Below are 24810 nucleotides of genomic sequence, written 5' to 3' on the forward strand. Positions count from 1 at the left end.
GTCTTTTGCCTCAAGGGTTTGTATGCTTCTAAAGAGTGTTAGTTGACAGAGCTTATTCTGTTTGGTGTATTTAAAATGTTCCCTAGAAACCATAACAATGTGAAGATTTAAAAAAGGCCCAGTAACTTTACTTGAGTCATCTAAACTTTTACAATAAGTGGATTTAACTTCATTTCATTAGAGAGAAGCTTTGGCTTTCTGGATATTGTCTACTAGTTTCCTTTCCTATGAGACTGAAGCTCTAAAGCTTGCTCCAAGTTGTCCAGATCTAATTGAAAGCCAAAGCATCTTAATCATAATATTGTGTTTCACGATCCCGGATTACTTAATTTTTGGAAGAAATGGTGGTAGATTGGGAGTTTTAGTAGGATGAAGCCAGGCTGGCTTATGACTTGGTTGTTTGGGGCCAATTAGAGAAGATGGTTGAACACAACACTTTAAGGATTTTAGTAATACATGCAGGCAAGATGGGTGTTATGAAAATCTCTTTTTTGAAACAAGAGCAATGTTTTTCCTTGAATTTTTCATAACATCATGAACTCTTACCTTGGCCTTTGTAGAATTTGTTGCATATGAAAGAGATCTTCGTGGAAAACTGTGATCCTATATATATCTTACGCATTAAAAAAGAAAATATTTGAGATTATAGTAAAATGACGAAGAACTAGTATAGATACATTAAAAAGAGTTGTATAAACTAATGATATGGGCATTTAGGATTCAGTTTTTACTCAGATGCTACCAATTTTTGATTTGTTACTTAGATTTTTCTATATTCTTTATTTGACTTAACTTTTTTCTTTGTGAATCAGATTTAAAATTAAATCTGCTTTTGGGATCTGTTTTATTCAGTTTTTAGGGAGTTGCTGAAACTCAAGGAAGAACAGCTATAGATTTAGAGAAGGTTCTAGAGCTTAAAAAAATACTTATTTTAATTTACATACAGTGAAATTAACTTTTTGTGATGCACGGGTCTATAATTATTTTAAGTAATCTTAAAGCCCCAGCATGGGGCTTGAACTCATGACCTTGAAATCGAGAGTTGTATGCTCTTCCAACTGAGCCAGCCAGGTGCCCCAACGGGTCTATAATTAAAAAAAAATTTTTTTATTCATTTGAGAGAGAAAGAGCACATGCGTGAGAGCACAGGCAGGGGGGAGGGGCAGAGGGAGAGGGAGAAGCAGACTCTCCGCTGAGCAGGGGGCCCAATGTGGGGCTCAATCCCAGGACCCCAGGATCATGGCCTGAGCTGAAGGCAGATGCTCAACAGACTGAGCCACCCAGCCCCCCCCATCAGTTTTGACAAATACATGGAGTCATGTAATCACCATCATAGTCAAGAAACACAACAGTTCCATCACCCCTCACAGAATTACCTCATGTTACCCCTTTGTAGGGCATCTACTTTCCTCATCCTTAAACACTATCCTCTGTCCCTGTAGCTTTGCCTTTTTTAAGAATGTGAGTAAAACCTGCCTGTTGCACGTACCAGTAGCTCATTCCTTTTTTATGGCTGACTAGTGTTCCATACTGTATCCATTCACCAGAGGAAGAACATTTGGGTTGTTTGCAGTTTTTGGCAATTATGAATAGAATTACATGCAGGTTTTTGTGTGAGCATTAAGTTTTTATTTCTCTTAAATACCTGGGAGTGAGATTGCTGGGTCATATGTAAGTGTGTGTTTAACTTTTTAAGAAACTATCACACTGGTTTCTAAAGTGCCTCTGCCACTTTGTATTCCCACCAGCAATGTGTGAGGGATCCAGTTTTTCTGCATCCTGAACAGCTTTTACATTATCAGGTTCTGTTTGTTTGTTTTTGCCAGTCTAGTGATACATAGTGGTGTTTTATTGTTTGTGACTTACGTTTGCCTTTTTTAAAAAAATTTAAATTCAATTTGCCAACATATAGTATAACACCCAGTGCTCATCCCGTCAAGTGGACTTACGTTTTCCTAATGATTAGTGCCATTGAGCATCTTCTGAGGCACTTACTTTCCATCTTCATATCTTCGCTGGTGAATTCAGATCTTTTGCTTGCTTTTAAATTGAGTTGTTTTCTTACTGTTGCACGTTGAGGGCTCTTTACGTACAAATCCTCTTTCATATATGTGATTTTCAAATATTTTGACTCTGCAGCTTGTCTTTTTATTCTCCTGACAGTGTCATATGCAGAACAAAAGTTTTTCATGGTGATGCAGTCTAGTTTCTGTTTTCTTCTATGGATCATGATTTTGATATCACATCTAATAGCTCTTTGTCTAGGGACACCTGGGCAGCTCAGTTAGTTAAGCATCTGCCTTTGGCTCAGGTCATGATCTCAGGGTCCTGGGGTGGAGTGCTGAGTTGGGCTCTTTGCTCCGTGGGGAGTCTGCTTCCGTCTCCCTCTGTGCGCGTTCTCTCTCTCTCTCTCTCTCTCTCTCTCTCTCATTCTCTCAAATAAATAAATAAAATCTTAAAAAAATAACTCTTTGTCTAACCCTAGGTCACAAGAGTTCCCCCTTTGTTTTCTTCTAGAAGTTTCATAGTTTTATTTATTTATTTATTTATTTATTTATTATTTAATATTTTGATCCATTTTGAGTTAATTTTTGTATAAGATGTGAGGTATGGGTCACAGTTCTTTCTTTCTTTCTTTCTTTCTTTTTTTCTTTCTTTCTTTTTCTGCATATGGATGTTCAGTTGTAGCACCTTCTTCAAAAATAGTCTTTTCCCTTTGATTGCCTTTAAGATGCTGAAATTGTTTAATTCAAGAAATTATGCTATACTTTTTCATGATTATTCTAGCTATTTAGTTGTCTGATTATTATTTGTATTTTTATCACCTGCCCTAAACTTTCCAGAGAAAGTTCTAAATTTTGCAAAGATTTCTCAAAATTATCGTTTGAGTCCTTTAAAATAAAAAAAATTAATGCAGTATACTATGTTAGGGGTAGAAAATCTGGTTCAGCTCTTTCCAGGTTGGCATTTTGTAAAATACTGCAATATGAAGAATACTAGATCTGGTAATGCCAGACAGTGGTTCTCCTCTGAGCTCTGCCCAACCGTATTACTTGGAAAAGTCACATGATTTCTCTGGCTTTTGTTTCTCCATAAGAAGGGGGAAAACCAAATCATCTCTGAGACCTATTTCAACTCAGATAGCATTGATGCTACTCAGTGATTGTAGAACCTCAAAAGGGTTAGAATCCATGAAACAGGGGCGGGTCTCTGACACTTTATAATTTCTGCCATTGCTGATGTATTTACTTGCGTGCAGCTCTGAGTGCAGTGAACTGTTTCTGTGATGGTGACAGAGACTCACACTATGGGATGCAGAATTCATGATTCTCCTTAAAGTGGTTGGTAAAGTGGTGGTTCCATAACAAGCAGAATACTTTCTGTTTTGTTTCAACAGCTGGACCAAGCAACTCTCTCCCTAGCCGTGAGGGAAGACTACCTGGATAATACCACAGAAGCCAAGTCTGTAAGTTTTACTCACATTCACCACGGTGCCTTTTCAGACTGTTGTTGGGTTCATAAATTGTTCTAAAATTCCTGACTTTTTACTGGAAATGAATGGTGTTGCTATTTGATGCCCATATTTCCAATGCAGGAAGCAGAGGTCTTTTATTCAGTCAGACACATGGCACTCCCTGTCTTCTGGAAGTCTGGGCATCAAGGCTCAGTGCCCTCATGATCGAGTTGGAGAGGCAGCACACCCAAATGAAGTGACCAAAACTGAGCTTGCAGCCTTTCCTCAGGACTGTAGAAAGCTCACTGTACATTGCAGAAGTAAAGTGTGGGGATTTGACAGGGTTGATGTAGTCAACCAATGGTTCTCAAATTGTATAGCTTAAGAATCATCTGGGAACCTCCTGTTAAATGTCGATTCTTGGGCTGCAGCCCAGGAGAGTCCAATTTAGGAGACTTGAAGTGGGCCCAGGAATCTGTTTTCTTAACAGATGCCACAGGTTAATACAAGGTTAATGAGAACCAGATGGGATCAGTTCCGATAGACTTCTTGGGTTGGCTGGGAAACCTAGTAGTTTCCTGGAGATTGCAGTAGAGCTGCTTCATTCCTGACACTTTCAATTCATTTCGGAAACATGGTTGAACTTCCAAAGGAGCCTCAGACCCAGGGGACTCTTGACTAGGGAGTTCACTGGTTTCTGGGCCAGCCTAAGAACGTAGGAACTTAGACGGGGAAATGTTGGGTCACAGTGGAAGTCCCTGCTCCTTTGATGATACTAAGCCCTGTATCTGGAAGGTTCTGGGGGGGGGCAGGAAGCTGGGTAAGATCTTAGGCAACTTTCTGGATGAGGACACTTATCAGAGAAGGCTGGCATGTTTGTATGGTTGAAAGCAGGTACAATGAACTTTTGCCAACCTGCGGGCACCTGTGTTTCTGTTGGGGTCACCACCCTATCAGCAACCAGGCTTCAAATCCTCCCCACCTCCCATCACCAATAAGTCAAGTCCTGTGGATTCTACTTTCAAAATCTCTGGTCCATCTGGTCCCTTCCTTCTGTCTTTCCTGCCCTAGGTCAGATCCTTGTTAACTCTCGCCTCGACTACAAGTAGCCTTTAACTGTAACCTCCTTGCCTTCATTTCATTGCCTCCTTAGCACCATTGGATAAGGTCTCTTCTCAAAGTATAGCTCCCAGCATGCCTTTTCCTTAGAGGGAATTCAAGGCCTCCTCATGCCATGATGCCAGAGCGTGTTTGCTGCCTCATCTACTTGTGTTTTTCGCTCAACAAAGGCAGCTTGCACACCTCACAGGAGGGCTCTTCACTGTCCCTGAGCCTGTCTCCTCCAAGTGCTCTGTGCTGATTTCTCTAGGCTGGAATTATTCTCTACTTCTTGAGAAGCAGAGTTTCCAAACACTTGGTAGCTTTGTTAAGGAACTTATTTTGGTCTCTCTAATGTTACAGTTAGTAATTACATGTTTATCTCCCTCACTGGATCACACACTGAGAACCAGACTCATGCACTATGTAATTTTTCATCTGTACCCCTCATAAGCACAGAATGCCTAGCGAGACATCTTATACATGTATTGATTGAACAAATAATTTCTTAAATTGAACTGGGAATTGCAAAACATTGTTTCTAATTAAGACTATTTGCAGGGGTGCCTGGATGGCTCAGCCAGTTAAGCATCTGCCTTTGGCTCAGGTCATGATCTCGGGGTCCTGGGACTAGAACCCTGTATAGGGCTCCCTGCTTAGTGGGGAGTCTGCTTCTTCCTCTCCTTCTCCCTCTGTCTCTTAAATAAATAAATGAAGTCTTAAAAAAAGACTATTTGCAATACTTACTGATTAAAAAATATTTATTAAGGCCCTGCTATATGAGAGCACTGTATATGTCTCGAGGTCATAAACAGAGCAAGGAGAGCATGTAGAATCAAGATGTATGTTAGGAAATCTTAGTGGCATAGCATAGCTGTGAGATAGTTTGATATGTGGTGTATTGAGCTCTCACAAATATATCTGAAAGGAGAGGAGACCTCAACAAGATTCCACAGTTCCGGGATCCCTGGGTGGCGCAGCGGTTTGGCGCCTGCCTTTGGCCCAGGGCGTGATCCTGGAGACCCGGGAACGAACCCACGTCAGGCTCCCGGTGCATGGAGCCTGCTTCTCCCTCTGCCTGCGTCTCTGCCTCTCTCTCTCTCTGTGTGTGACTATCATAAATAAATTAAAAAAAAAAAGATTCCACAGTTCCCACACAGTAAGGTCCCTCTCCCAATGACATGTGAATAGCCTGAAAATGGGTTTATGAACATGCAGGGAGGAAACTCTGTATTTGCTAGGTTTCTCTTTATCATCTCTCTCTTCTTTTTTTCCCCCCTGAGTAGTGAGGAGAACTTTGTAAAATCCGTACAAAACTGAGGAGGCATAGGGCTGCAGTCACTGGTCTTTTATTGCTTTGTGTGAAGGTGGGTAGATTGAGCTGGAGGAGAATAAATCACAGTTTCCACTAGTCTTCATGGATCATGCCTCCTGCTTTTAGCAACAGTTCTTTCCCATTATTTTATTAAACCTCACTTGCCTGGAAAGAGGAGTCTGACCTTTAACTTTCTATTCTGGGCTCATTTGGTGATGTTTCATGTATCTATAAGATCACTGGTTGCCAGAAAACTAGTTCTCTTGATCCTTGGTGGCTGGTGTCTTTGTCTGTCATGGAAACAATACCCAAGTAGCTGGCACTCCTCTTTCTCCCAAAGTGGAGGTGGGCGGGTGGCTTTGCCTGATGCCTGAACCATACTTTGAGTATAGAGTGGAAACCAAGAGCGTTTATTTCCACCTGCTGTTGTTGCTCTTCTCTGTCCCTGAACATACTTTCTAATAGGTTCTTGTCATGGTCACTTGCTTCTTTATCTCTTATAGTATCGGGATGCCCTTTACAAGTTCATGGTGGATACGGCTGTGCTTTTGGGAGCTAATAGCTCCCGAGCGGAGCATGACATGAAATCAGTGCTTAGACTGGAAAGTAAGATAGCCGAGGTAAGTCTTCATGGAAAATCACCTTCTTTTCTTTTCCTTATTTTAAAAGAAGTATATCCTGAGTGAAAATATATATATTAATTGCATTCTGTGGCATTGTCCTGTAGAACTCAGAATGTCCCCCTGGGCAGTAACAGGAAGAAGGTCCATAGGCTGTGGCCAGAGAGCAGCATCAGGGACACCCTTTGATTCTATTTTCCTAAAAAAAACTTCTGTGTGGTTCCTACAGAAGAACAGTTAGTTACTAAATCCATATTGATTTGGCTAGAGTGGAAGGTCATCTTTAATCTAGTTTGCTCTTTATACCATCCCCCCTCAGGGGCAGTATGAGCTAAGGTCGGGGCTTTGGGAAGTCTGTCCACCCTTACTGGATGCTGGATATACAATTTGATATAGAAAGTGTATAGGACAGGCTGGTAAGCATTTTTTAGCTGCCATTCTGGTGCTACCTCGTACCTAACCCTGGTTTTCATTCTTTTCTTGCCCCACTTAAATGTCTTTGTGTCACATGCTGTGTTCTTTGTAATTCATCTTGAGTTCAGGCTCATGGTAGAGATCTAAGAAGTAAACTTGAGGGAGAATAATGAGAAATACTCACTGGGTCCCTTTGTTCAGAATATCCCTTCTTTTGTAGAAGAACCAAAGTATAAAATCCCTATACAGTCTCAGGACCAGAGAGAACAGATGTGAAATCTGCTTGTGGGGATACCTTGTGGGAAAAAAACGATACTTTTATCAAGAAAGTCTTGCATATGGGCTGGTAGTCTTTTCTAACAGAATTTGGTAAAAATCCTTCGTTGCATGTGAGTCCAGGTGTTGGTTGGTTTTGTGTTTGGCAGAGTGGTGGTAGGGTGTTGAGGTATGGAGTAGGAATGATTGATGAGGGTCAGGAGGAATTAGTTTCTCTCAGCTGCAGTGATGTACATACATACCTCTATCCAAACTCCTACTTGCCGAGCAGAAAGTTCATTCGTGCATGTCACCTTTGAAGACTGTGTGAACACTGCTGCAGATGTTTTGGAGGCAAAGACTGGGCCTCTAAGCCATGTCTAGAGGCCATCTGGATTCCCTTCGCAGGCAAATAGGAGACCCAGAGCTCTAATTTGGACTGAAGCTCTGATATAGCAGGGGAAGGCCAAGGGATTCGGACCAAAAAGGGAACTAAAAACAGCTGGGCTGAGGCAAGACTGGGAATTGTTGAGAGGCTAAATGAAGTGACAAATCCATGGGGTGGGGGGAAGTAGTTGGCAGAGAGCTGAAAACAGCTCTGAGGCCAAAGGGCTTCAATCTGGGGCTGTGAGCCCTAGTAGAGGGAGGGAGGAGTGTGGACATTCTCTGAGGCAATGATTCAGATAGAGCCAGGAGGCTGTTAGTAAGATTCATGAAGTCTCTCCTGTGGAGGGTGAGGGTAAGAAGCTGAGGGCACTGAAGCCTTTAGAAAACGGGGGCAGATGTCTATCACTCAGCCCTGTGTGCTTTTGTCTTGAAAAATCTGTGGTGCTTGGATTTTTGGCCAACTGGTTAACTCTTACCTCCATCCTTTACACCCCGAGGTCATTGAAAATTGTGGAACACATAGTGCCAGGGAAACTTCTGAAGCTGGAGAGAGACAGGACAACCTAGCCAAGCACAAAAAGGTCCTTGTAAATACAGCCATGGAAGTGTGCATTTGATCAATGCCAGCTAGAAAGAAGTGTGCACAAGGGGCGGTCATGTTGATGGAGTGGCCCTTGTGAGTGGAGCCAAGTAGAGTTTAACTGGAAAGGCTTGACAGAGAAAATGAATCTTGGGCAAAGTCTTGAATCATAGTTCAAACTCTGGGAGCATTGATGGCCGATGGGAGCCAGCATAGGAGAGTCCTGTGTGAGGTGTGAGGTAGAAGGTGGCAAGTTTAATGGAAGGGAATCAGAAGACAGAGGGCCTTAAAAGTATGGTGTGATTTAGGGGTATGGGGAGCTACTTGCTATCCATGGAAGTGATTAAGATGGCCCTTGAGGAAGATAATCATTGCTCCTTTTCCTAGAATCAGCATCGCTTAGATTTGGTGTTGGCACAGTGGCCAAGAGCATGGATACTGGGATTAGAAAGAGCATCAGGAGTCAAGGCTGGAGATGCAGACTTGGAAATATGTGTTCGAGTGGGAACGGGACTCATTCCCCGAGCAGTGGTGATGGGGGTGGGGGGTGGGAGGGGTGCTGTCTCAAGGCCAGAGAAAGCAGAGGGAAGAGGGGAGGGGAGGTAATCAGCTGTTGACAGAATGATCACAGTTGGCAGTGGTATCCAGATAGTCTAGTGCTCTTTAGTGAAAATGTGCCCCAAGGGATGAAGGGATGGCCTGTGGTTCCTGAGCTATTCGGGTCATTATCTGGATACCGAAGACGGTGAAGGTGGGATGTTTGTCTCAGTTGCCTAATCTCATTTTGGCTGTCAGACCTGAGCCCGTAATAGATTTTTGTCCGTCCACATTATAGGTGAGGAAGGGATTTAGAAAGTTATTTTTGTACTGAGGGCAGTGTTTTTCACACTGAACAAGACAGGAAAGGTCCTTTTTATTTGTCCTAATCTTAAATTTGTCTAAAGTGATGTCTTTTTTCTCTCTCTCTCTCTCTCTCTCTCTCAAGTTCAGCACTGTACCAAAATCTTGAAGAACTTTATGATACTAGGCAGATGTTTTGGCACAAAGAGAACGTAGTCATGCATCAAGAAGTGGTTCATTTGAAAAAAAAAAAATAACCAAAGCCTCTTTCCAACAGATAATGATTCCACATGAAAACCGAACCAGTGAGGCCATGTACAACAAAATGAACATTTCCCAGCTGAGTGCTATGATTCCCCAGGTTGGTGAAAATGATCTAGGAAATGTTATCTTAACTGGTCATTTTACAAGCGATCGTCTGTCATCCGTGTGTAAATTTTTGCCTGTGGAAAACCGACTGTCACTCTTACTGGTTGGTTATCATCGTGTTTGTCAGTCTCCACAGAAAATATCCATTGTCTGTGCATTAGGATACTTTCTCCTGTAGGGAACAGAAAACCTTTCCAAGAGTGGCTTAGAAACTTGAAGCCCATTTTCTAACGTAACAAAAGTCTAGCTGTAGGTGGCTGTGGGTGTTGCTTTTGCTGTTTGTGTTGTCAGAGACTCAGGTTCTCATCCTTTCCACTCCACTCTCTTCAGTGTGTTGGCTTTTTGGCTTCCTGTTTGATGACTCAGGGTTGTAAGGTGGTTTCCGCAGCTCCCCATATCACATCTGCCATCAACCAGGAAGAAAGGGGAAGGGCCAGTGATAGTCCTGTCTGTCTCTTGTACCAGGAAAAAACCCAAAGCCTTTCCAGCATATTCTCAGATGTCTTCCCTTTCTGTCTAGAGTAGGATTGGGGCCCTGTGGCCATCCCTGCCTACAGGGGAAGCTGCAAGTGAGTGACTGGTTTTCCATTTTAATAGTGGATGCAGGCAAGGGAGGAAAAAAAAAAGAAAAAGGCTGGAAGTGACTTTGGGGTAGCCAGTTAAAAACTGCCAAGAGACTGATGCTCTGGGGGAGGGGTCGCATATTCCTCTTTGTTGCTCCTAGTTTCCCCCTGCGTAAGGAAAGCTGCCCCAGAGTGGGGACCAATAGTGTCCCCTGTACTGGGGCATCTGTGTGTATAGGTGAGTGAATGAGTGCAGGGGGGTCGAGGGGCGGTGAGGGCAAGCACCAGAGGGAGGGAAGTGGGAGGAAGGAGAATGGGGGGGGGGAAGGGTGAGAATGAAGGGGAGCGGGGTGGAGTGGGGAGTGCTGCGGAGGGCAGGAGGGAGTGTGCTGTTGGGGGGCAGATGGTACAGAAGGCACGGGCACAGGAAGTCTGTGATGCAGGTCGTAGGTCTGGGCAGCAGTGACAAGTCATTTCTTTTCTAGATTTGAGCAGTGACGCCTCTAACTGGCCAGAAATGACAAGCAGTGGCGTATGTCCAGCCACCTCTACTTGCCTTTCTCCTTGCTCGCTGCCCAGCAGATGTTTCCTCACTGTGTTTGTCCTTCTCTCCTCAGTTTGACTGGCTGGGCTATATCAAGAAGGTCATCGATACCAGACTCTACCCCGGCCTGAAAGACATTGGCCCCTCAGAGAACGTGGTCGTCCGTGTCCCGCAGTACTTTAAGGATTTATTTAGGATATTAGGCTCGGAGAGGAAGAAGTAAGAGCTTTCTTGTGCATTTTACTGTGACTTTTGTTTTTCCTTTTAAATTATAAGGCCTTCCCTCTCACATCCTTGGAGAACTGTTGTTAAAGAAAGTTACCTCAAAAGAGTCTTCGGGGGAAAATCGTGGTGCCCTTTGTGACAAATTGGCTAAAATCATCGTCTGCTGTCATTTACTTGCTGTGATAGCAGCAAATACACAGTGTTTTGGCCCCTTATTTCTGGTCTTCATATTTTTCTCTCTGAAAGCCTAAATTGTTTCCTACTCTAAGGAACTAGTTATATAATGATGTTATTTTCTGAGATTTCTGTATGAACATCTCTTTTTTTTTCCAGTTCATTCTTGGTCCTTTGCTGGTCACCCCTCCCCCCCCCCGCCGGTTTCTTTTTAGCCAATAAGTCACTTTGTTGCAATATACTGAAGTTCCTGTGTTGGATAAGAGTACTCTGGGGCCGTGGAAAAATTGTACTGATGAAACAATTTCAGGAACTGTCTGGTTTTTCTTATTTTTCATTTTTTTGAAGATTTTATCTATTTATTTGAGAGAGAAGGGGAGCACAAGCAGGACTGGTCGGGAGGGGGGGGTGGAGGAGAAGAGGGAGAGGGACAAGCAGGTTCTGCACAGAGCACAGAATCCCACCACCCTGAGATCAGGACCTGAGCCAAAATCAAGAGTCAGAGGCTTAACTGCTTAACCTTAACCGACTGAGCCACCTCTGATTTTACTTATTTTATTTATTTATTATTTTAAAAAGATTTTTATTTATTCGAGAGAGAGTGAGCAGGTGAGAGAGAAAGAAAGCAGTAATGGGGGGAGGGGCAGAGGGAGAAGCAGACTCCCTGTCGGGAGGCTCAATCCTGGAGCCCAGGGATCAGGACCTGAGCAGAAGGCAGATGCTCAAGGGACTGAGCCACCCAGGCACCCTGTGGTTTTTCTTATTTTAAATAATGTATTAGAATTGGTTGCTTTGCTACTTAAGCACTACAAACACTACAAAAAAAACCCTAAAAATGCCCACGAAAGAGAATTTTACATCTTCATGAAGCCATTCAGATTTGCCTACAGAAAATGAAGCACAGAAAGGTCAAGTAGCTTTACAGAGGCAGTTTACTACGCTAGTTGCCAGACCATAATTAAAAACCACATTTTCTTATTTGGACTTAGGGCTATCTTGCCGAGAGTTGTGTTTAAAAGAAAAAAAAAGACTCCTGCAATAGTCCTAGAAATAAAATTTAGCATCCATCCCTACCTATGGTAACACTTAAAGAGCTGCTTTTCCTTTTAAAATGATATTTTATGACGAAAGCAATACATGTTCATTGTGGAAAGCATACAGAAAAGAGAAGAAATAATAAATTTACTTAAAATTCTACCATTTGGGGATAAGCAGTGATTCTATAAAAATTTTCTAAGTGAAAATTGACTCTAGAGGTAGGTAAGTGTGTGTGTGGGGGTAGATAGAGCCTTGCTCTTCAGAGTGTGCTCTGTGCCAATATTACACTCTATGTCAACTGACTAGAATTTAAATAAAACTTAAAAAAAAAAAAACGAAAGCAACAAAATGTGCTCCATGGACCAGTAATGCCAGCAGCACCTCCTTAGGCCCTTGGTAAAAATACTGATTCCAAGGCCCCTCCTCCATAGAGGTGGAAGCAGTAGTTCTGGGGTGAGGCGCTGCAATCTGAATTTTAACAAGCACCCCAGGGGAATCTTTCAGCTAGTTTTTTTGGGGGAATCACTGGGTTTGAAGACCTGCTCATGTTAATCACCATTATGGCTAACAGTTACCTATGGTCTTTAAAACAAGAAAACCACTGTTGTTCCCACTTCCTAGATGAAGCAGCTAAGGTAGAGTGACTGCCCCAGGACAGGCCTCGAAGAGGGGGGTGCGGCTGAGATTAAGCTGAGTCACCCTCATTTCTACAACCTGTCTCTTGCACGCATGTGCCTGTATGGAAAAGAGACCCCTTTCCGACATTTCACAGCTAGTTTTGCAGATAGTTCCTCTGACCTTTCCAAGGTTACAGAACCGTCCTGGGTTGGTTGGTAGCAGCTGCTCATCGCTTGACCTCTGCTCCCCGTCTTGTGCCGTGGCCCCTGCCTGGTGATAGCTGGCTTTTCTTGTGGGGGCAGTGGCCCTGACCCCCTGGCAGGTGGCGGTGCAGGGCACAAAACTAGAGCAATGAGAGCCGAGGTGGTTGCAGAGACTGCATCGGCCCCTGCAGTTGCAGACAGGGTGGCCAGGCAGGGCCATTTGGAGGCCTGTGCCCCCGAGGAGTTGGCCTGTGAGACGCAGTGATAGGCCCTGCTCCTCAAGTTATGCATGTCCCTTCCTAACTCCCTGTTGAGTGATCTCATGTGAACCGTTTGAAATGGGAATATTCACGCCATGGAAATGGGCTAATGCTACAATCACATTTGCTTGTTTTTCCCCCCCTTGGAAAGCCAGTTGTGAAACATTTACTAGCATGTCCCTGGTTGGGAGGTGCTTTAGATGCTCCCTTTCCATCCTCTCCTCAGCTCTTCCCCCTCTCCTGACTTCCGGATGCCTCTGACAGTCTACCGTCTGATTTGGTCTGAGGAGCAAAATGGGAGGATGGGAGAGGCTGAGGAAGGGTGAGGGTAGGCAGATTTTGCTTGGGGTCTTCTTTCTGCCAGGGCCTGGCCTTGTGCAGATCATCTACATCAGTACTTTTTTTTTTTTTAAGTGGCGTGGCCTAAAGCAAACCCTCGGACATTTTACCAAGCCTCTGTGATCTTTTCTGTCTTCAGTTTTATTTTAATATAAAGCAAGCACAGTGTACATTAAAGTGAGGTGATTCTTGTTAGACATACACTCCTAGAGGCTTACCTGAAAAATGTGCTGTTACGTGGACCTCTTACAGAGTGCAGTGCTGCTGAGGGTGATCTGGGTCTTTTTTATGTTCAAAGTATGACCCATGGAGACTAGTATAGGCCTGGCTTGAGAGCTTGCTAGAAATGCAGAAATCAGGCTCCACTCCAGACCTACTGAATCCTAATCTGCCATTTGGTTAAGATCCTCAGGGGATTCACATACACACTAAAGTTTAAGAAGCCCTGATCTGGGATTTAGAAATTCCTAGTTTAGCTGTGTGTGTAGAAAGGAGATAGAGTTTTCCTACACCAGTGGTTCTCAAACCTGACAAGCATCAGCATTCCCTGAAGGGCTCGTTAAAATTGACTGCTGGGTCCAATCTCATAGTTCTGATTGATTAGATCTGGGGTGAGGCCTAGGAATTTTCTAACAAGTTCTCAGGTGTTGCTGAAGCTGCTGGTTCAGGGACACACTTTGGGAACCACTGCCTTAGATGTACCATTGAGTAGTCTCTAAGATTTAGGAAGATCTCTTTAGCTTTGGGAACCTTTGAGGAGAACCTTTTTGGCTTTCCTCAGGTAGTTTGACGTAAAGGAGCATATGCAAGCTCTGGAATCTGAAGACCAAATGTTCTGGATTTGCCACATACTTGCAAGTTCCTTGAACTCTGACCTTCATTTTCCTCACCTGATAATGAGTGTAATAATAACCATCCCATGGCATTGTCATGAGCATCAAAAAAAGGTACTTAATGATCTCTTGAATCGCAAACAAACGTAAGCTGTCACTAATTGACAAGGGGCAGCAAGGGTTTCTTTAAAGAAAAAAAAAAAAAGCTTCCCAGTCAGAGGCTTTGGGAAATGATTTCACGTTGCTCTCTTAATGGTGGGTTCTCTCCTGAGATGTTTTGCCTTCCTCTGCTTTATTTATTGCCATTTGGGGAAATTACCATACTGCTGAAAATGCTTTTTGAAAAAAAAAAAGATATTATGTGTTATTTTCAAGGACTATTGCTGAATATGATTTTTGTTTTGTTTTTTGATATATCTGAGCATTAAGTGGCAGTGATTCACTCATTATGGTCAGATCTGTTTCTGGCTTGGTAATATTAGCACTCCAAAGCTGTGCTCCCCAGCGTTCTGTCAGTATATTTATAACACACTGGAGCAGCTCATCAGTGCCATTGTCTTGCTGTGCGAGCTTCCCCGCATTCCATCTTCCAGCTCTCAGAGGTCTTGTTTTGCTATGTCTTAGTAATGCCTTGCCCATGAAGGCCTCACACACTATTCTTTGTTCGTACCCACATATTTCCATGAAGCATTTGGGGACTTTTGACTGGCTGGGAAATCTTTGCTGAATTAGAGGCATTAATTTATCACTGTGTAGCTTAGGGAAAAAGCACAGAGCCTTTAGACCCCCTTCTATGTGGTCTACCCTCCATTGCTTATTACACTGGTTCTCCAACTTGTTTGCATGTTGGACTTAGCTGGGGGAAATTGAAAAAAAAAAAACACCAGTATTTATGCTGGGTCCCATCCTAGAGATTCTGATCTAATTGCTCTGGAGTGGCCTGGACATTTATCTGGACTTTTTAAACTCCTCAAGTGATCCTACTAAGTTGGAGATCCACTGACTATGAACTCAGAAGATCCAAAGGAATGACCTACAACCGCATATTTATTATAGTAGCCTGAAAAGAGGGTTAGCCTTTGCTGATGAGAGTGGTGGTCTTGAGGAGAAGTGTGCATACCACCACATGATTCACTGAGTCTGAGAAGAAAATTTTAGAATTTTTATAGATCTTTATTTTTTCCAGTGAAAAAAGGAATGAGGCTTTGTTGAATCCTATATAGATGGTCATGGACCCTTCATTTGATCTGTATGACACACATGAGGGGATGGGTGCTGTCACTCTCACTGTTTTCAGTTGATATACTTAAAAAATAATCTCCAACCATTTACTATATAACTGTAGATTTATGAATTAAGTGGTTTAACCCCCACAAAATGGACAAGTGGCTTAAAAAATTCTTCCACAGAAACCGAAATTGAAGCTATTACTAATAACGTAAGAACAAACTGAACATCAGGAAAAAATGGCAGAAGCGAGCCTTCTCCCAGTCTGGTATGCTATCTTGGTTAGCCAGTTGACAAGGTAAAAAACAATGGTGGTCTAACCAGATCTGACAAAAATATGTTCAAAATGTCTTGAAATAGTCAAGAACACTCTACAAAATGGGGATTTGTATCCACTGTTATTGTTGTAGTAACCTCATCCTCTGTGGACAATGTGTTTTGAAGAATTAACTAATAGTGTTTGAACTTTGGAAAATACCTTTATTTCATTTTATCTTTTGAAACTCCTATTTCTATATTTGTTAAAAGCATTCTTGATATGTAAGTACTTTGTTAACTCTCCATATAAGTTAAAATAACTATATAAATGCTGGGTGTATGTACTGGAATGTATTTAATTGCTGAGAGTGCACATCCCCTGGGTTAGAGCACCATGCAAATGAGAGAGTTGGTTGTTCTTAATGGGCCAGATACCATCCTCGTGTCACATGGATCTTACATGGCCGGATGACCCAAGAGTCATTGCAGGAATGTGTGTTATTAGTTACCATGGTAATGTTGCAACTGGGAGGGGGTGGGTCATTAAAAATTCATCATCACTATTGAGTTAGAAATTAGATCACACTTCCTTCTGAGGTCAGGGCATCTTTTGCTTATAGAAAAAGGCAGGGATGCCTGGGTGGCTCAGTGGTTAAGTGCCTGCCTTCGGCTCAGGGCATGATCCTAGAATCCCAGGATTGAGTCCCACATCAGGCTCCCTGCATGGAGCCTGCTTCTCCCTCTGCCTGTGTCTCTGCCTCTCTCTCTCTCTCTCTCTCTGTCTCTCATGAATAAATAAATAAAAATCTTTAAAAAAAATAAAAAAAGGAAAAAGGTTACAGTTAAAATGTAATGGATTTTTAACAATATGTGTTATGGGCACTACATGAGTGTATGGGGTTATTCACACGTTTGGAAGTTAATGACAATTTAAAAAATCTGGAATTTACCCTTTATCAAGGGTTTTGTTATTTATTTTAACTTCAGAGTAATCACCCTATAAGGTAGGGATCATTCTTGTTGTCTGACAAGAAAAGATCAAATCAGCAAGTTTAAATGAGAAGCTCAAGCTCATATAAATACGGAACCAAGGTGCAAATCTACATAATTGATATTGGACAATATATTGCTGTTTGTTTCCAAAAGTAAGAATTCATCTGCATTTTATGAAATCGCCTGATAATTCCAGGGTATGGACAGTTTCTAGACATAAAGAACTAGGCAACAGTGGATTCCATGCCCTGAGAGGGGAAGCAAAACGTTCCCGCTGAGGCCTCAGGCTGGAATCTTCATTTCATCTATCTGTATTAAGTGGTGAAAAGCCAATTTCGGTTGAGCTTATTGACATCGTATCATCTTATGTCATTTCTCAAGTGCAAGTTCTGCAGTTTTGTATGAGCAGGGGGTCCCTCCATGGAGCTTTGCCAACACTTTTCCCCAAGGTGTTCTGCAGAGTATCGGATATCAACCTAATTGAAATAAATGTGCATTTCTCTTTGCTAACAGGACCATTGCCAACTATTTGGTGTGGAGGATGGTTTATTCCAGAATTCCAAACCTTAGCAGGCGCTTTCAGTATAGGTGGCTCGAATTCTCACGGGTAAGATTGAAGAAGATTGCAATGTTACATCACTGGATATCTTTACATGCCGAAACAGTCTGTATATTAACTAATCCAATAAAAATCATCTTTATGGATGGGACAGAGGGAGTTTTGCAGCCCATGCTCTAATTTTTTTGATTTATTTCTTTTTATTAAGTTAAACCTTATGTACTGTAAATTACACTCAAACTGTACTTTGATGAGGGCATATAAAGATATTTGGGGCAATATTTGGGACTATCCTGTTGCATTTGCTCCCTCTTATCAACTTATTCCCATTTTCCCCAATGTTTTTAACTGGGTCACTGTCATTACAGTTTTAATGTATCTTAGTGATATATTTGTAACTATTTTTCATTTTCAGGATTCAGAATATTCAAAATATGCATGATATATGTATTAGATGGTAAAGTTTCATCTTTAATTTAGGGATAGAATTTGGTCTTTAACTTTATCTCGACTTTCATTCAGTCTTTGAATTTATTCTAATTCTGCTAGGCTGAAGAGGCCTAAACTTAGTCTCCCTGGGGACCTGGCTCAACTGCCTGAAATACTTTGCTTCTCTTCCCCTCACCTGGTTCTTTGATCTTCGCTCCCTCACTTACACAAGTGTTATTTGGCTTTGTTTCACAAGCTTTTGTCTGAATAATTCCCCCATTAATAGAGGACCTAATGATTTTGTTTTTTTTTTTTCATTTTAAATGTATTTACAGTTTATTTTTCTCTCAATTAGAAGTGAATAACAAGTTTTATAACGGTACTTTCATTTAACAGATGTTTTGGTTATTAGAGAAACAGGTGAGTACAGGAATTTTTGGTGGGTAACACAGTTATTTTGAATATATTTTGGCCCTCAAAATCATTAGATTATTGAGCTTTACAGAGAACAGTATAAAACAGCTATATTTATTGAGGTCATATCAAAGGGTTAAGCTACAAAACAAGTGGATTTTATACATATAACATATGTTATATGTTACATATATACTTATATATGTGTGTGTATATTTTTAAACTCCTCTGGATCACATAAAAGATAGTACCCAGCTGCTTTTCAACCCTACTGTGAGGAGAATAGGAGAGAATGGTGTAAGTAGTGTGTGAAAATTGGAAGGTTAGGTATGAGGAGATGTTTCTTGAGTGTAAAGAGCTAAATATAACATTGAATTGCCAAAGCCAGTTGTAGGATCTCTTTCTCTAGAGATTTAAAAAATAGATTGATTCCTTATGTCTGAGAAGGGGTCGTGTTGCCAGAAAGCGGGGAAGGAAGCACAGATGAATTTAAGTGTGGAGCCCATTTGCACTATGCCAGCAGTCCAGGTCTGCCGCAGTGCAAGCAGCACCCCCCCCCCCCCCGCACCATGCTCAGGTCCCTCTTCTTTGCTGCTTGCCTCCAGTTTGCACTTTGAGCCCTCAACTTCCATCCTCCAAGAGCATTTTAGACGCTATTTACTTCTTTACTTTCATCACCAAGAGTAAACCTTTGAGTCTTCCAAGTCCTGCTTTGGAACCTCCTTGTTTGTGTTTTTTTGTAATGGCTTAATTGGGACAGATGGGGAAACCATTTACATCTGTTTTTCACATGGTTACTTGTTTTTTTTTTTTTGAAGATTTTATTTATTCATGAGAGACGCAGAGAGAGAGAGAGAGAGAGAGAGAGAGAGAGAGAGAGAGGCAGAGACACAGGCTGAGAGAAAAGCAGGTTCCATGCAAGGAGCCTGATGTGGGGACTTGATCCTGGATTCCAGGATCGGCCTGCGCCAAAGGCAGACACTCAATCGCTGAGCTACCCAGGCATCTCATACTTGGTTATTTGTGTGTCCTTTGCTACATTATGATGTAAATAGGCTTCTTGGGTTGTTCACAGTGCACCATGTTGTTTCTGGACTTGGAAGTGTACTACCCAGAGCAAAGAAACCTTCTCTGGGCATGAACTTTGATCAGCCATTGATACTAGACCTTTCCTAGTGGAACTTCAGTTCCCAATAGATATTTAAAGACTATCTAGACACTTGTACAGCATCCACTCATTTCCCGGCTAACTGTAGAAACGCTATGCCATTGTCCTAATCATTCATTTAATGGGGAAAACTGAAAGGAAAGGATAAATACATACTTTTCCACCATCAGAATATTTTCATTCAGTTTTAAAGATAACAAGGAACAATCAGAATTAGGACAGATTTCACAGTCGGCCCTACCATCTGACACATATATATGGGTTGGGGTATGCAATGTTTTTTTAGCCTGTTTTCTTCAGGTTGTGTGAATTTTTTTTAGCCATAGGTTTTATCCCAGTGAAACTCAATCTAGATCAATTATCTCCCACAGGTAATTCAGGGGACCACAACTTTGTTGCCTCAATGGGACAAATGTGTAAACTTTATCGAGAGTGCCCTCCCTTATGTTGTGGGGAAAATGTTTGTGGATGTACACTTCCAGGAAGACAAGAAGGAGATGGTAAGTGCTGCTCCCCAGCTGGTAAGAGCCATGGCGGGCTGCCAGGTCTGGCGTGGGCACGGCCAGCAGGCCAATAGCAGCCTTCTAGCTCTTGAAACCATCAATCTAGATAGATAATAATTTGGCTTCAGAGAGGAATTCCTGCAGTACAATATTAACTACAAACTCAAACCTAGAATATAGTCATTTAAATTAAGACAAGTTAGAAATGAGAAAAGCATGAAATCATGTCACATAGAGTCTGAATTTCTCCTGTAGAAGTTAAATGTGCGAAGTCAACGCTTAGGAACAAAGAGGGTCTTGATAATTTTATGATTAGATATTAGACTGTTGTCATTACAAAGGGTAGAGGTTTTCTAGTCAGACCTCTTTGTTTTAGAGATAAGGAAACTAGAGACCATGAGATGAAGTGATTTGTAATATATTTAACAATTATTAAATGGTTTAGAAATAGAAATAAAATGCAGGGTTTTTTCCTACTTATGCTGTTTTCTGGAAACTTCAGAACTGTGACATGTATTTCAGAGACAATGCTCTGTGTTTATTTTTTTTGTTAACCTAAAAAATCCTTTTATTTTAGAAATTCCTGAGCATATACAAATATGGAATGAGCAGTGTAATAAGATTTCCTATACCTATGATCTATTATGATTTGTAGTTGCTGTAATGGCAATAATGGCCCAACCAGATGTATCTGCTAATAAAACATGAGATTTAGTTTCATTCATTTATTCAACAAGCACTTGTTGAACACCTGTTATATGCCAGGCACTAGGGACACAGCTGAGAACAGAGCAAAGATCCCCGACCTCACTGAGTTGATATTCTGATGGGTGGGGGGACAGGCAAGCATGTTGTAAGGACCCTGGAAAAAAGAAAAAGGAGATCAGAGTAGAGAGGAATTGGGAGTGCTGTAAGGTGAAGGTGTGTGGGGCAGGTTGTAGGATTAAATAGGGTGGTCAAGGAAAGCTTCACTGTGAGGATGATATTTGGCAAAGATTTGAAGGATGTGAGAGAATTAGATATGGCAGCTATCTGTGGAAAGAGTGTTCCAGGCCAAAGGAATAGCAAGGTTCTATGGCTGGGAGGGGCCTGGTGTGCTTAAGCAATAGCAGGGAGGTCCATGTGGCTGGAGCAGAGTGAGTGGGGGTAAGAAGTAGGTGCTGCAGTGAAAGCAGTAATAGGAATGGTGGCGTTCTGTAAGGTTTTATGGGCCATTGTGGGCTTTTATCCTGAGAGCAGTGGAGAGCTAATGCAGGCTTTTGAGCAGAAGCCTGATGTGACTTGACTTATATTAAAAGGATCACCCTGCTGCTATGCTGAGAAGAGACTACAGGGAGTCAAGGACAGAAGCAGGGAGACTAATTAGAAGACTGTTGAAAGAAAGGGGGGCCTGGGTGGCTAAGTTGGTTAAGTGTCTGACTCCTGATCTTAGCTCAGGTCTTGATCTCAGGGTTGTGAGTTTAAGCCCCACATTGGACTCCACGCTGTGCATGGAGCCTACTTTTAAAAAAAGACAATTGGAGGAACCAGATGACAGATGATGGTGGCTTGGACCAGGTGGTAGCCCTGGAAGTTGTGAAAAGGGGTTGGATTCTGAATACATTCTGAAGTAGAACCAACATAATTTGCTGACAGATTTAGTGAGGGATCTGAGAATAAGAGCTTTGAGTCTGATTTCAGTGGAAGCATGGAGTTGCTCTTAACTGAGAAGAGGAATGCTGTGGGAAACCAGATTTGAATTTGGGAGAGATCAGGAAGTTAGTTGTGGCCATGTTGAATTTGAGAGGTTATCAGACTTCCAGTTGGAGATGTCAGGGAGGCAGTAGTGTATGAGTCTTGACTTGAGGACAGAGGTTGGGGTTCAAGGTTGGAAGAGAGAGGAGAAGGTGTGAAATAGTTGTCCAGGGCAGTGGGAGAGTAAGTAAACTGAGGAAGCATGGTTGTCCAGAGACCGTAATGGTCTAGATGAAGTTGGAGGTCATGAATTGCAGGACTCCTCAACCTTGTGTGTTGTTCTTCATTTTTTTCAACTGCATTGGAGGTGAGGGTGAATTTTGAATCAAAGCTTGGGATTTAGCTATGGTGGGGAGTTTTTGGTGTGTATTTTCTTTGCAATGAGTTATAGTTTACAAATGCCATGAAGCAAAATATCTAGGCACAATTAACTAATGTAGGGTAGGAAAAAATAATTTCCCTCTACTCTTCTAGGTTCTTTTTAAAAAATATTTTATTTATTTATTCATGAGAGATACAGAGAGAGAGAGAGAGAGAGAGAGAGAGGTGGAGACATAGACAGAGGGAGAAGCAGGCTCCTCACAAGGAGCCTGATGTGGGACTCGATCCCTAGACCCAGGATCATGCCCTGAACTGGAGGCAGACCCTCAACTGCTGAGCCACCCAGGCATCCCCTCTTCTAGGTTCTTGAGATCCCACTGTGATAAAGCACAGATTAATGAGAGAAAAACAAGTTTAATAAATGTGCATACCTCCTGTATATAAGGGAGAGACCCAGGAAAACTGAGGAACTCCCAGAAAAGGCCCACGCCACCTTAATTACCATCCCCAGCTAAGGAAAATGAAGATGAGAAGATGTGGGCACAGGGGTGAGCAGGCCAGTGTTGGGAGGTTACCAGGAAAAGCACCATAGACAAAGGTAAGGTTACTCTGCAGATTCAAGTCCATGCTCTTCTCCATTGATCAAAGTTTCTAGAGATGAGATTCATCCTCCTTTTCCTGATACAGGGAGGAAGATACTCTTACAATGGAAATTTCCCTCCTAAATGCTAATTTCTCTCACAAAAGGGTAACTTCGACTCTGTTTTGAGAGATTCCTGTGTTTGCAGCTTCTCAAAAACAATCAGCCCCAAATAATCAGTATGTCAAAGAGGTATACGTTAGGTGTATTTCATTAATAATGAGCCATTAAAGCCATTCAGATTAGAATATACGAGCAGCTTGGATGCAGGTGGTCAACAAACACTGATTTTAAAGGCAAACACATAAAGTCAGTTACATCATGATAGTTGAAATAGTTGGTATTATGTGCTGGTAAATAGTATGAACTGTTTGGTATTATGTGTTAATACTGTTGGGATGGAAGAATTTCATCTGCCCTTCAATATCCTTCTTTTTTTTTTTAAAGATTGTATTTATTTATTTGAGAGAGTGCATATGCGGACATGTGAGTGGAGGGAGGGGAAGAGGGAGGAGAGAATTTCAAGCAGACTCCCTGCTCAGTAGGGAGCGGTTGCAGGGCTTGATTTCATGACCCTGAGGTCATGACCTGAGCCCAAATCAAGAATCTGATGATTAACCAACCACCACCCAGGTGACCCTCAAGGTCCTTTTAGGTGGACTAAGAATCAAATTGACGTGAGACAGATGAACAGGACAAAACCAAGCTTAGTTTTTATGTGAATGGAGAATCCATACAGACATGAAATTTTATTTTATTTTTTTTAAAGATTTATTTATTTATTTATGAGAGACACAGAGGCAGGCAGAGACACAGGCAGAGGGAGAAGCAGGCTCCTCGCAGGGAGCCTGATGGGGAACTCGATCCCGGATCCTGGGATCACGACCTGAACCAGAGGCAGGTGCACAACCGCTGAACCACCCAGGTGTCCCAGACATGAGATTTTAGAGACTAGCACCATGAGGCTAAGGAGATGGATAGTGGTCTGAGAACACAAAGGAAAGGGAGAGCATTTGTAGGAAGGTGAGAGGAGATGTTTGGAAAAGGAAGGTGGCCTTGCTATGCACGTAGACTACTTAGGTACAGAGGAATCTCTGTTAATAGCTGTCTTCCTTGGGTACAGGCTCTCCTTTCCAATGTAAATTTAGGCAGCTAAAGGGGGAGGTAAGGAACTTTTCCTGAATCCGCTGGGTTTTGTTTGCTTCTGACTCAAAATAATCTTGCCAAAGTGGTTCATCTTGGGGTGGCTCGCCCTTGGCCCCTGCAATATGTAACACATAACCATGTATTTGCTGAAGTTTGCCTTGGAATACCTTAAATCTAAGTATACTTACCTGGATTTTTTTTTATTCTTTGGGGGAATTTTCTGCCACGTTTGAGACTATTTGAACCTGCACGTCCCCTTCTTGCAAATAATTCCACTGGAGAATTAATGTCTTATTTCAAAATACTCAATATTCCCATTGTGCGTTTTCTTTCACTCTTTGCTTAGAGTAAGTGGATTGAGAATTTATCAGATAATCACAGTGGTAACATTATAAGCCCTGGGAAGGATATAAAAACAATTAAAGCATAACAGAGGCTTTTTGTTTTTCGTATTTTTTTTTGGCAGTAGAATAATTTTAAGTAATATGAAAGGTATTTGGATTAATTTGTTTTTCTCAGTTTTGGTGTGAAAGTCCCCTTTTCACGTGTTAGGGTGTAATATTCTAAAATAAAGTTGATTTTGGCAGTTTTCCTCCTTATTTTGATATACATGGGACATGGAGGAAGTGGGATACTACAGATACTCATCTATTTTACATAAAATTGTTTTCCTCCCTTAAGCGAAAGCTATTTGCCTCAGGGAATACTTAAGTTGGAAACTTATAAGAGAAATATCTGGCTTTTTATAGCCTTGTTACAGGGCTCTCATCCAAGAACCACCTGGAACCACTGATTTATTTGAAAAACATTCTGTATTATTAACTATAGGCCAAAGAAAAAACCAGAAAGATCCCCAGTGGGACAAATTCCAGAGACTAACTCCGAAGGAGGGCTGCCATTGTTTTATTTACAAAAAAGATTGCTAAGCAGATGAATACACTTCGAAGGTTAAATTTTAGGTACTTGTTAGACTTTAATGTGTACACAAATCAAATGAGGATCTTCTTATAAAAATGCAAAATCCCATTGCATTTTACCAAGGATCCTTTTATCTTAGGTCTGGGTTAGGACCCAAAAACTTGCATAACAAGTTCCCAAATGGTGCTGATGCTGCTGGTCCAGGGACCACACTTGGAGTAGCAAGGCCTTTGCGTCATTCATTTACCTGCAAACAGTTACCACCAGAATCCCAACCCTGGCAACTCATGTGAGCAGGGTAGGCTGTTGACTCAGACCTCAGTACCTTGTTTACCAAAGGCTGTTGCATTAGTGCAATTAACTGCTTCAGT

At 41.9% G+C, this 24810-nt stretch overlaps 1 protein-coding gene across 2 annotated transcripts in view; it reads left to right on the top strand.

Annotated features, from left to right (window-relative positions):
- The window catches only part of PHEX (phosphate regulating endopeptidase X-linked), a 201981-nt gene that overhangs the window by 48424 nt on the left and 128747 nt on the right, over nucleotides 1–24810 (top strand). For both annotated transcript variants that reach the window (XM_055338552.1, XM_055338553.1), the window contains exons 6-11: nucleotides 3398–3466; nucleotides 6371–6487; nucleotides 9241–9324; nucleotides 10513–10658; nucleotides 17121–17214; nucleotides 19549–19677. In XM_055338552.1, the coding sequence (XP_055194527.1) occupies nucleotides 3398–3466; nucleotides 6371–6487; nucleotides 9241–9324; nucleotides 10513–10658; nucleotides 17121–17214; nucleotides 19549–19677 (639 nt within the window). The remainder of the gene's footprint in view (nucleotides 1–3397; nucleotides 3467–6370; nucleotides 6488–9240; nucleotides 9325–10512; nucleotides 10659–17120; nucleotides 17215–19548; nucleotides 19678–24810) is intronic.

Source organism: Nyctereutes procyonoides, unplaced genomic scaffold (genome assembly GCF_905146905.1).
Source record: "Nyctereutes procyonoides isolate TBG_1078 unplaced genomic scaffold, NYPRO_anot_genome, whole genome shotgun sequence".
Lineage (NCBI taxonomy): Eukaryota > Metazoa > Chordata > Mammalia > Carnivora > Canidae > Nyctereutes > Nyctereutes procyonoides.